We start from the raw sequence: 11043 nt of genomic DNA, 5'->3' as shown, positions 1-11043 counted from the left end.
GTTGTTTGGGGTCTGGGGGGGGTCGAGTGTGGCCTAATGTGGGGGCTCTGAGGGTCTATAGGGGGTAATGGGGGTCCTGGGGTTGTTTGGGGGTGTCTGTGGAGCTGTGAGAGGGGGATCTGGGCTTGGTTCTGGTGTCTGAAGGGGGTTGTTGGTGGGGTTTGGTGCTATGGGGGGGGGATATTAGGGGCTGTGTGGGGGGTGTTGGGCTTGGGGGGCACTGGTACCTTAAGGGAGCAGCTGGAGGGAGGCTGGAGCCTTGAGGGTTTGGGGTCTTATGGGGATGATTGTAAAGGCTGAGGTGGGTTCATGTGTGAAGCCATGTCCCCATTGAGCACTATGTCAGGGCTGGGCGCATCCCTGTCACTAAAGGCCTTTACCTGGTGTCCTCTGCAGACCTGTGTAAGAACTGCCACCACCTGATTGCACGGCACGAATACACCTTCAGCGTGGTGGATGACTACCAGGTACATCTCCCAGGGCTCAGGGGGAGGTTCTGCTGTGCTCCCCCCAGCTCTGGGGGTGCCCTCAGCCTTGCTAATGCCCACCTGCCCTCAGCCACCAGAGGGAGATGGAGGTGAGCAGCAGCTTGGGACCACCTGCAGTGCTGGCTTTGGTCCCGGTATCACAGGTGCACAGCTCAGAAGCTCCCTGGCACACATGAAAGCAACCACCCCGCTCTCCCCATCCCTCTTCCATGGCACATTGCCCATTCAGCAGCAAAGTGCTGGAAAATGGGCTCTGGGCAGCCAGTGGGGCAGGGTCCTGTGGGGGGGCGAAACGCAATCCGTTGGGATCTGATTGCAATCGGGGATCAAGTGTCGGTCCCAGCTCTGGTTTCCTCAGTGGTGAAGGGAGGGGATAGCATGGCCTGAGCCCCCTTCCTGCACCGTGCTCTGCTGCAGGAGTACACCATGCTGTGCCTGCTGTGTGGCCGTGCCGAGGACTCGGTCAGCATCCTGCCTGATGACCCACGCCAGATGACCCCGCTCTTCTGAAGGCAGTTTGTAACTCTTGGTGGGGTGGGTTTCAACCCTGATCTAGTGCTGAAGAAAGGAAAGGAGGGTCCCAGCCTGTTGGCACCTCGAAACGGTTCTGTGCAGCACAGGAGTGTGAGCAATAAAGGTGAATCTGGTACAGCTCAGAGCTGCATATGGGGGCACTGTGTTTGTTTCCCCCTCCTCCACACCCACAATGGGAACAGGGGCTGAGGGTGATGTCATCTCCCTGTGCCCCACCTCCTAGTGCTTGTTCCGCTCCCAACCCCCCCCCCCTCAACCCGAAGCATTCCCCTTTCTAGGGCTGTCCCCTCGCCCTGCTTGGGGGCACTCATTCCTGTTGTGGGCAGGGCAGGGTGGCACACCCACACTATGAGACTGCAGAAATTGCTTCCACCTCTTCCCCCCCCCCCCCGTCGTGGGGCTGCCCCTGTGCTTGGCTCCATTCCACCCATGCAGCCACTTCCTGCATCCCATGTGCTCCATGTCTCAAAAGAACTAGGAAGGGGGGATGCACAAACGGGAGGGCTGAGGTGCTGCCTCCAGCTCATTTATTGCTGCCGGCCCCATCCCAGCGGTCCCAGCCCTCCACCCCATCAGGCCCCCTCCCCACGGGGGTTTCGGAGGAGGCCATCACTCAGCAGAGGGCAGGGGCTGGCTGGAAGGGGGTACAGCCCTACTTGGCCAACTTGAGGAGGCGCTGGATGTCGGGCTCTATCTGGATGGTGGGCAGGCGAGGGCTGTAACGCCGGAAAGGTTCCCCCTCGGGCCCCACCAGGAACTTCTCAAAGTTCCAGGAGATGTCGGAGCGCCTGACGGGGCTCCACACCAAGAAACGGGGATCGGCCATCAGATGATCTGCCTCATCCACAGGGGCGGGCAGGTGGGCTTTCAGGTAAGCGAAGACGGGGTGGGTGTCCTTCCCGTTCACCTGGCACTTCTGGAACAGGGTGAAGTTGGGTTCAAAGCCGCCCCCCGGCCGCACATGTTTGAGGCAATTGAGGATCTCCTCGTTGGTGCCGTTCTCCTGGTAAGGGTAACAGGGCTGAGCCGTGTCCTCCTCCACCCCGCAGCATCCCCTCGCTCCCCTGGGTTTACCTGGTAGCCGAACTGGTTGCAGGGGAAGCCCAGCACCACCAGCCGCCGCGGGTAACGTGCCTGCAGCTGGTTGAGCTGGGTGTAATCCCTCACCGTGGTGCCTCAGAGCGACGCCACGTTCTCGATCAGGACCACCCGCCCTCGGAAGACGTTGAAATCCACCTTCTCCCCCTGCAAGGAGGTGGCGCTCAGGTCGTAGAAGGACTTGGCGATGGGGACGCTCATGGCTGCGGGTGACGGTGTGTGCTCTGTGTGCTCTGCTGCACGCCTTAAAGGCTGCCCTGCACCCACGTGATGATGGCATCCACCCCGCGGCCCTGAAAGCAGAGCCAGCCCACCTGCTGGCACCTGCCCAGGGATGGGGTGGGGCAAGGCCAGGGCAGTGATGCCAGCCTCAATTATTGATGTGGATGCTGCAGTCTGGAGCTGGAAGCAGCTGGGTGGGTGCCCCCATTGCACACCCAGCCCAGTGCCCACCGCCATCCCAGTGCCCACGTGTCCCAGCACCCAGCCATAATCCTGCTGCCTATGTGTCATCATCCTGGTACACATCCATCCTGATGTCCAGTGCTGTCCCGTTGCCCGTGCCCATCCTAATGCCCAAGGCCACCACTGTTCTGATGTCAGCTCATCCCAGCGTCCCCCCATCTCACTGCCAACCATCATCCTGATGCTCATATATCACTCATCACCATTCTGCTGTCTGTCAGTTACAATAAGCACCTAATGCCCACCCATCCAGCTCCCCGCCACCACCCCGCTGCACATCCATCCCAATGTCCATGCCCATCCTGATGCACACATACCCCATTGCCCACCACCCTTCTAGTATCATTCCATCCCAGTGCCCACCACAATCCCAATGTCTGCCTGTGCTAGAGCCTATCACCATCCTAACACCCACCCATCCCATTAAGCAACCATCCCAATGCCCACCACCAACCTACTGCCCACCCATTCCAGTGCCCACTGCCACCCTGATACCAGTGCCCTGATGCCCACCCATCCCATTGCCCACTGCTTGGTGCCCACGGCCCCTGTTCTTCCTGCATCTCCACAACCTCATCCCCACCCTGGGTAAGGGGACACTGGCAGGTCCCCTCCATTATTCATCACTGCTCGGGTTGCCGCAGCGCCGGGGACACCACGGTGGCACTGCCGGGTGACACTGCTCCCAGTAAGGGGGCTCCAGTATCTCCTTTATTATGGAAACAATGTGCAAAACAGGGTGTGCAAACAGCGCCTGGGACCCCCCCAAAACACCAAGGGGCTGTAAGTCCCCATTCCTTGTGTCCCCCCTGCCATGCTCCCTTTGTAGCAGGGCTGGGGGAGGCCGGGCTTCAACACCAGCAGTTTTTAGGGTTGTCGTTCCCCCCTGGGGTCTGCTGCTCATCTTCCTCCAGCTGGGCCAGCTCTGGGGGGGCCGTGGCGGTGCGTAACCCCTCCAGCTCCTTGCGATGCGCCTGCAGCACCAGCTCCGTCAGCCGGGTGAAGGACTGTGGGGAAACGGGGTCAGCCTTTGGGATGGGGGTGGGAGGAACCCCCCCCCCCTTTTGGCCCCACACACCTCCTTGATGTTCAGGTTGCTGCAGGCGCTGGTCTCATAGAAGTCCATTCCGTACTCCCGGGCAAGCTGCGAGGCAAAGGGCTCGGCGGTGCCCGTGGGATTTTAGGGCGAGGGGTCAGCCCCTATTTCTCACCATCATCCCCCCCCCAGCCCTTCTGCATCCCAGATGGATGGTCCCATGGGTCATGCATTGGGGTGGGGGGCACTTTAGGGGAGGCTGGAGGTGGAGGGAGATGCTGGGTGATGCTGGGGGGGAGCACAGGGGTGCAGCAGGCTCTGGGGGGGGGACCCCCCCAGCTCACCTGCAGCCCTTGCTCTTTGGCCACTTGCCTCTTGTGCTCCTCGTCCGCTTTGTTCCCAATGAGGATCTTTTGGACTCCATCAGGTGCGTACTAAGAAAAAGGGGGGGTGGGTGGGGGAAGGGGAGAAAGAGCACATCAGCACCTCTCATCTCACCTATAAATGAAGGTGACCCCCCCCCTCCGAGCCCCCACCTCATCCACGTCGCTGGCCCACTTGACAATGTGCTGGTAGGAGCGTTCACTGCTGATGTCATACACCAGGAAGATGCCCTGCAGGAAAGACAACAGGGAGGTGGGGGTGGGGACCTCCCCGTGCCTCAGTTTCTCCCCCCCTGTGCTCCTATTACCTGCGCCCGCCTGTAGTACTGCTTGGTGATGGTCTGGTACCGCTCCTGCCCTGCTGTATCCCTGAGGGCATGGAGGGGGGTGGTGGGGTGAGACATTCCTCACCCCATCCCTCAGCTGGACCCCGGGGTGGGGGGCACCGTGGGGCACAGCCCCCCTCTAGTCACTCACCAGATCTGGATGCGCACCTTGATGCCATCCACCTCAATCGTCTTCATCTTGAAGTCCACCCCTGGATGGGAAGAGGGCTGGACTTCATCTCCCCATCTCCCCACTCCATCCCTGCTTTCCATGTCCCCCTGTTCTCCCAGCCCCCAATTCCTCCTCTTCCTGGTCCTCCCACCTTCCTTTACTCCCAGTTTCCCATTTTCCCCCTGCCCATCGTTCCCTATTCCCCATTCTCCCATCACTCCCATCTCTCTCTGCTCCCTATTTCCCTTCCCTATGCCCACATCACCCTCCGTTCCCATATTCCCCTCTATTCCCATCTCCCATTGCCTTCCCTTTAGCTCCCAGCCCCCTCTCCCCCCGCTTCCCCACCATCTCCCGTCGCTCCCACCCCCCCCCCGGCGCCGGTACCGATGGTGGAGATATGAGCCGGGTGGAACTCGCTGTCGGTAAAGCGGCACAACAGACACGTCTTGCCCACACCCGAATCTCCGAGCAGCAGCAAACGGAACAGCACGTCGTACTGCTTGGCCATGGCGGCCCCGCGCCGCCGCCGCCGGGCCGGGGGCGGGGATGTGTGCGGGATGGAACCGGGGCGGAGCGCGGGGATGAGCCGGGTAACGGGAGGGAGAGGAGGGAGGGATGGGGGGGGTGGGCCTGCAAGGGGGGTATGGGCCTCCTGGGGGCTATGGGGGTCTGGGCATCCCACGGGCACTATGGGGGTTGGGTCTCGATCCTGGGGATATATGGGGGGGGTCTGGGTACTCCACAATGGGTATATGGGGGGTATGGGCATCATGGGGACATATGGGGGGGGTATGGGATCATGGGGACATATGGGGGTAATGGGATCACTGGAGGATGTGGGGGTAATGGGCCTCAATCGGGCCTACGGGGGCTATGGGTACTGGGGCCTTGGGGGTCCTGGGCATCCATGGGGCCCTTGGGGGGGGACTCTGGCATCACACTGGGGCATAATGGAGGCAGGATGGGCACTCCACACTGGGAGATCACATGGGGGGTAATGGGCTACGGGTGCCTATGCGGGGGGTCTGGGACATTGGGAACTTTGGGGGGCTCTGGGGGGGTTGACGGTTGACCGGCGGCCCTGCGACCCCGGGTCGGCGGGGCTCAAGCGTGGGTGGTCGGGGGCTATTGCCTGCAGGCGTGTCAAACGCGCACGGTGTGGTCTTATGTCCCGCCGCCGCCGTCGGCCCGGCCGGCCGCCGCCTGGCGGGGCTGCGCGCCCGCCGCGGCCTGGGGGGAGGCGGAAGGCTGCGGGCATGACGGGGTTGAGGCCCACCCCTCAGCCGAGCAGGTGAGGGCGGAGCAGGTGTGGGGGGGGGGTGAGGGGTGGGGCTGAGGGTTGGGGTCGGTTGGGGGTGGTTGGGGGCTGGGGTGGACAGTGGGAATTGGGCGCTGAGAATCCTGGGGCTGAGGGTGCTGTGGGGGCTGGGCTCTATGGGGCTGAGCTCTATGGGGCTGGGCTCTATGGGGCTGTGGACCTGTGGGGGCTTGGCCTGGGGGCCTGGCTCTGGGGCCTACGGGGGTGTGGGGTGGGATCTGTGGGGCTGGGATTGTGGGCTGGACATCTTGGGCTGACGGGGCTGTGGTCTGGGCATCTGTGGGGGGCCTGGCCTGGGCTTGAGACATATGGGGTCGGGGGTGTGGGGTGGGATCTGAGGGGTTGGTGTCTAAGGGCTGAGATATGAAGGGGCCTAAGATTGAGACCTTGCAGAGCGTGGGGATGTGAGGGAAGCACGGAGGGACAGGGGGTGAGAATGGGGTCTGAGAGGGCCAAAGGATGAAGGAATGAGGTCTGAGAGGAGGGTGCTGTGGGTCTGGGATCTGGGAGTGCTATGGGGCTGGGTGTGAAGCAGTGGGGAGGTGATTTCCCCTGCTCCAGCCCCTGCCATGGAGCATTGCTTAACTCTGGGGGCAGGAAGCCCCAGCTGCTCTTCTTGCATAAGCTCCCTGGGGTGCTGGGGTGGGACAGGGAGGGGTCTGGAAGCATTATAACCTTAGACCTAAAACGAGGGGAGGTTAATGGGGTGGCAGCTCCTGGTGCTGACTGCGTGCTCTCCTTGTGCCATAGAGCAAAGTGGAGGACATCGTGCAGGAGGTGTTCGACGCCTACAAGACGAACCACCACGCAGTGCAGTAAGTCCCCTATGAGCTCTCCCATAGCACGCTCTGTGCTGGGGCTCTGCTGAGCCCAACCTGCTGCCTTGCAGGTTTGTCCTGCAGCGGGAGAAGCACTTCCACTACCTGAAGAGAGGCCTCAGGCAGCTGGGAGAAGCCTACGAGGTACCGAGCACAGCCCCAGGGCTCCATGGTGAACCCTTAATTGTCACCTAGTTCTTCTTGCCCTGGAGGCTGCTCCTGTGCTATGGGGCAGTGGATTCTGCCCTTCCTAGAGTGCCTATAGCTCCCCCTCTATCCCCATAGTGTCTGGATGCCAGCCGCCCTTGGCTCTGCTATTGGATCCTACACAGCCTGGAGCTGCTGGAGGAGCCCATTCCCCAGTCGGTTGCCTCTGAGTAAGTCCCCCCCCCCAGCCCTGGGGGGCACTGAGGGGCTCTGTACCCTATGAACCATATTAGAGCTGCACAGTGTGGGTTTTCCTGCTCCCAGAGGTGCCCGCTGCTTTGTCCTTTGGGGCCACCTCCTGCTGTCCCCGTGTCCCTGGCGCCGACACAACAGTGCTTTGTGTCCTGTGCAGCCCTCAATGCTGCCTATTCTTGTTGGCCAGCAGCTCGTGACAGAGGGAGGTGGGAGTCAGCATCTACCTCATTGGGGTGGGGGGCTCCCAGGGCTGGTTGGGACACATCACCCCATGGAAACACCTGAGCTGAGGCTGGATCCTTTTGCTGCTATGGGATGTGCCCCATCCTCCTGCCCACCCCTCCCCACTGTCCTCCCCTGGTCCCAGTCACCATCTGCCCCCCTTATCTTATCAGTGTCTGCCAGTTCCTGAGTTGCTGCCAGAGTCCCCAGGGTGGCTTTGGGGGGGGGCCGGGCCAGCACCCCCATCTGGCCCCCACTTACGCTGCTGTCAACGCGCTCTGCATCATCGGTACAGAAGAAGCATATAACGTCATTAATAGGTACAGGAGGGCAGTGTGGGGCTGTGGTTGGGGTGTATGTATGGGGTACAGGCCACATGCTGCCCCACAGGCAGAAGCTGCTGGAGTATCTACACACATTGAAGCAGCCCGATGGCTCCTTCCTGATGCACGTGGGTGGCGAGGTGGATGTCAGGTGGGTGAACCATCCCCTCTGTGACCCCATAAACCAACCCCCCCCCATGGCTGGGCACAGAGGGACATTGCCCTTTAAACCCCCAGGAGCGCCTACTGTGCTGCTGCCGTGGCATCGCTGACCAACGTCCTCACACCAGCTCTATTCACAGGGACGGCCGAATGGATCGCAAGGTGGGTGCTGACCCATGGGGGGGGGGGCACGGGGTTGATGGCCCTGCTGTCATTGTCCTTAGTGTTGTCCTCGTGCAGGTGCCAGAACTGGGAGGGGGGTATCGGTGGGGTGCCGGGCATGGAGGCTCATGGTGGATACACCTTCTGCGGGCTGGCAGCGCTGGTTATACTGAAGAAGGAGCATCTGTTGAACCTACGCAGCTTGCTGGTGGGTGCCATGGGGTATCATGGTGCTGGGGGGGTCCTGGTTCTGGTGGTGAAACCCAGTCTTGGTAATGAACCCTGATGTCTCATACAGCACTGGGTGACCGGGCGGCAGATGCACTTTGAAGGTGGCTTCCAGGGTCGTTGCAACAAGCTGGTGGATGGCTGCTATTCCTTCTGGCAGGCAGGGCTGCTGCCACTGCTGCATAGAGCCCTTCATACACAGGGTGAGTGGCCAAAAATGGGGCAAAATGGGGCTTCATCTGCCTCTGAGAAGTGTCTGTTTGTGGGATGAGGTGGCATAGCCATGGAGGGGGCAGCAGGACCTGCACCCCGGGGTGGTCTTGGGGTGTTTTAACAGCCCCCCCTTCCCCTCTTTCCCCCTGTCCCCTCTTTAACCCTGTGTAGGTGACTTGGCTCTCAGCATGTCACACTGGATGTTCGACCAGTCTGCGCTGCAGGAGTATATCCTGCTCTGCTGCCAGTGCCCAGCTGGGGGGCTGCTGGACAAGCCAGGAAAGTGAGTATTGAGCTGGTTATATGGGGGGTAATGAGTATTGAGCTGGTTATATGGGGGGTAATGAGTATTGAGCTGGTTATATGGGGGACAATGAGTATTGAGCTGGTTATATGGGGGACAATGAATATTGAGATGGTTATATGGGGGGTAATGAGCCCCCAGACCCGCTTGCTCAGTGTGCCCCCCCCCCCTCCCCTTACCCCAGGTCACGGGACTTCTATCACACCTGCTACTGCCTGAGCGGGTTGGCCATCGCCCAGCACTTTGGTAGCGGAGATCTGCACCATGAGCTGGTCCTGGGCATCCCTGAAAACCGCCTGGTAGGTGGAAAAGGGGGAGAAAGGATACAGGACTCCCCCCGCTATGGGGCTTCTTTAAGCTCAAAGTGCTTTGTCCTTGGCTCTGGCAGCGGCCCACACATCCCGTCTACAACATCGTGCCGGAGAAAGTGGTGAAGGCGGTGATGCATTTCTTGCAGCAGCCCGTGCCCAGCCTGGAGGCTGCAGGGTAGGGGGGCAGAGCGAGGCCCTCAGGGTGCTAGCCATACCAAAAAGGAGCCGGGGGGGCCATAAAACAGAGCTGCCACCTGCCCTCAGGGTGAGTAAGGAGCAAGGGAAGGTTCCCAGCCCTGCTCCCCCCTCCCCAACCCCAAGAAAACACGGTTACCATGGGGAAGGATAAAATAAGTTTTGGGTTTCTTTTTTTTTCCTTTTTATTATTTATAAGTCTTATAGTAAAGGGAAGCCTTAACTTGCAAGACAACTCTGAGCAGTATGTACAACATACTTTTAGATCCATGGAATGAACGGCGTTAAAACGGGGTTGGCTACAGGGAGAGGAGAGGTGGGGGAAATGCCACAAAGGTGGGGAGGGGGCTCGTGGTGTCTGTGTGTTTTGGGGGGGGTTATGGGGTGGGATATAGGGCAGGACACACACACAGACCACCCAGCCCGAGCCCTGCAGCTCTGTGCTATGGAGGGCAGGGGGGTGCCTTGCACACGCAGGAAATAAATAGCAAGACCCCCCCCCCCCCCCCCCCCCCCCCCACCCCCCCCCCCCTCTCCCCCCCCCCCCCCCCCCCCCCCCCCTTTTGTGTTCACCCCCTGGGGGTGCCCACAGGTGGACAACAGGGGCCGGGGGGGGACGCCTGCCTCCTGCACAGCCTCGTGCTCAGCTCAGGGCTGCAGTGGTCCCTGGGTATAAATAGAAATGCTCATATAAAATCGAAGGGGGGGGAACGGGCGCAGAGAGGGGCTCGCTAGCAGCAGGGGAGGGGGGGATGTTGGGGGTATCTCTGCGCAGTTGGGGACCCCAGCCCCCCCCTTCCTGCCATATTCTGGCACAGGGGGGCTGCGAGGGGGCAGCCCTGGAGCCTTGAGAAGGGCGAGTCCTTAGGGGGCCAGGGGGCAGGTGTGGGGGGGCCTAGCTGGCCTCCATGCGCAGCTTCTTCCTGCTCTGTGGCTCGTCAGGCTCCGAGTCGGAGCTGGAGTCAGAGCCACCGTCAAAAGCAGAGATGGCGCCGCCCTTGGGGTTGGTGTAGAGGCTGCTGTCTGCTGCTGGGTAGTTGGCCTGCAGCTGGGCACTCGAACGCGCCTTCTCCAGGGCTCGCACTGCAAGGTGTCAAAGCCCAGGGTGAGGGGGGCGGGGATGGCCTCTATACCTCTATACCCCCCTCCTTGGGGGGAGGAAGGAGGAGTAGTGCTCACCTTGCTGCTCCAGCAGCGCGTTCTGCCTCTTGAGGTCGTCGATGTCCTGCTGGTGCGTGTGGTTTTTCCGACGCATGTACTGGATGTACTCTGTGGCTTTGTCCAGGATTTGGGCCCGGGATGCCTGTGGCAATAGTGGGAAAAGACATGGGCCAGATAAAGACCTCGGCTCTACCATGGCATCGTCTAGGGGACCCACAGCCCCTCATTGACTGCACAACTCGGCTTCCACCACCAAAACCTCAAAGCCAAGTGACGTTAGCCCCGTAGCAAAGGGAGAGGGAAGTCAATAAGGTCCCCGTGACGCCACGCTCCACAACCTCACCTTCTCGCCCTGCAGGGAGGGCACGGAGTCCCGCAGGCTATGGAAGCTGTCCTTAATGTGGTCCCTCCGTTTGCGCTCCAGTGCGTTGTGGTGGGCTCGTTTGTCTGCCTGCAGGGGGGGGGCATGTGCACACACACATATACACACACACATACACACACAGACACCGGGGGGGGAAGGGGTCACAGTGCTTTCGGTTTCACCATGGCGCAGCTTCCTGCTGCAGCTGAATTGGGGCTGGGCCCAGAAGAGGCGGGGAGGGGGGGGAAGCACACAGTGCTGCCTCTACATGTACCCAAAGGGCACAGCCCCACGTGCATTTCCCCCCATCCACAGCCCCCTAGTTCCCCACGTAGCCCTCCCAAATACACATCCC

General features: G+C 61.1%; 4 protein-coding genes across 5 annotated transcripts in view; 1 reads left to right on the top strand and 3 right to left on the bottom strand.

Moving 5' to 3' along the window:
* The window catches only part of LOC107314159 (protein farnesyltransferase subunit beta), a 10840-nt gene extending 1442 nt beyond the window's left edge, over positions 1 to 9398 (top strand). The window contains exons 3-14 of the mRNA XM_015863103.1: positions 397 to 467; positions 6574 to 6638; positions 6713 to 6785; positions 6927 to 7018; positions 7439 to 7585; positions 7656 to 7739; positions 7826 to 7912; positions 7991 to 8120; positions 8211 to 8343; positions 8525 to 8636; positions 8842 to 8956; positions 9046 to 9398. Coding sequence (XP_015718589.1) covers positions 397 to 467; positions 6574 to 6638; positions 6713 to 6785; positions 6927 to 7018; positions 7439 to 7585; positions 7656 to 7739; positions 7826 to 7912; positions 7991 to 8120; positions 8211 to 8343; positions 8525 to 8636; positions 8842 to 8956; positions 9046 to 9147 — 1211 coding nt within the window. The 3' untranslated portion in view covers positions 9148 to 9398. The remainder of the gene's footprint in view (positions 1 to 396; positions 468 to 6573; positions 6639 to 6712; positions 6786 to 6926; positions 7019 to 7438; positions 7586 to 7655; positions 7740 to 7825; positions 7913 to 7990; positions 8121 to 8210; positions 8344 to 8524; positions 8637 to 8841; positions 8957 to 9045) is intronic.
* On the bottom strand, positions 1533 to 2376 carry GPX2 (glutathione peroxidase 2). Its single transcript, XM_015863087.2, has 2 exons — positions 2097 to 2376; positions 1533 to 2025 (listed from the first exon to the last, which is right to left on the bottom strand). Exons 1-2 carry the CDS (start codon positions 2319 to 2321, stop codon positions 1675 to 1677), a joined length of 576 nt encoding a protein of 191 aa, XP_015718573.1. The 5' UTR covers positions 2322 to 2376; the 3' UTR covers positions 1533 to 1674.
* RAB15 (RAB15, member RAS oncogene family) lies at positions 3260 to 5075 on the bottom strand. The gene is made up of 7 exons (XM_015863095.2): positions 4890 to 5075; positions 4482 to 4542; positions 4313 to 4373; positions 4158 to 4235; positions 3966 to 4055; positions 3664 to 3729; positions 3260 to 3592 (listed from the first exon to the last, which is right to left on the bottom strand). The coding sequence occupies exons 1-7, from the start codon at positions 5011 to 5013 to the stop codon at positions 3437 to 3439; spliced, it is 636 nt and encodes a 211-aa protein (XP_015718581.1). The 5' UTR covers positions 5014 to 5075; the 3' UTR covers positions 3260 to 3436.
* Positions 9399 to 9706: 308 nt separating the features above from the next.
* Positions 9707 to 11043, bottom strand: part of MAX (MYC associated factor X) — a 2970-nt gene continuing 1633 nt past the window's right edge. The window contains exons 3-5 of one of the 2 annotated variants that reach the window (XM_015863098.2): positions 10668 to 10775; positions 10343 to 10472; positions 9707 to 10246 (exon numbers count right to left, since the gene is read on the bottom strand). In XM_015863098.2, the coding sequence (XP_015718584.1) occupies positions 10059 to 10246; positions 10343 to 10472; positions 10668 to 10775 (426 nt within the window). In that variant the 3' untranslated portion in view covers positions 9707 to 10058. The remainder of the gene's footprint in view (positions 10247 to 10342; positions 10473 to 10667; positions 10776 to 11043) is intronic. The other variant, XM_015863099.2, reaches the window with a different exon arrangement.

This window comes from Coturnix japonica, chromosome 5 (assembly GCF_001577835.2).
Source record: "Coturnix japonica isolate 7356 chromosome 5, Coturnix japonica 2.1, whole genome shotgun sequence".
Taxonomy (NCBI): domain Eukaryota; kingdom Metazoa; phylum Chordata; class Aves; order Galliformes; family Phasianidae; genus Coturnix; species Coturnix japonica.
The sequence above is the reverse complement of the archived record's forward strand: the minus strand, read 5'-3'. Positions and strand labels throughout refer to the sequence as shown.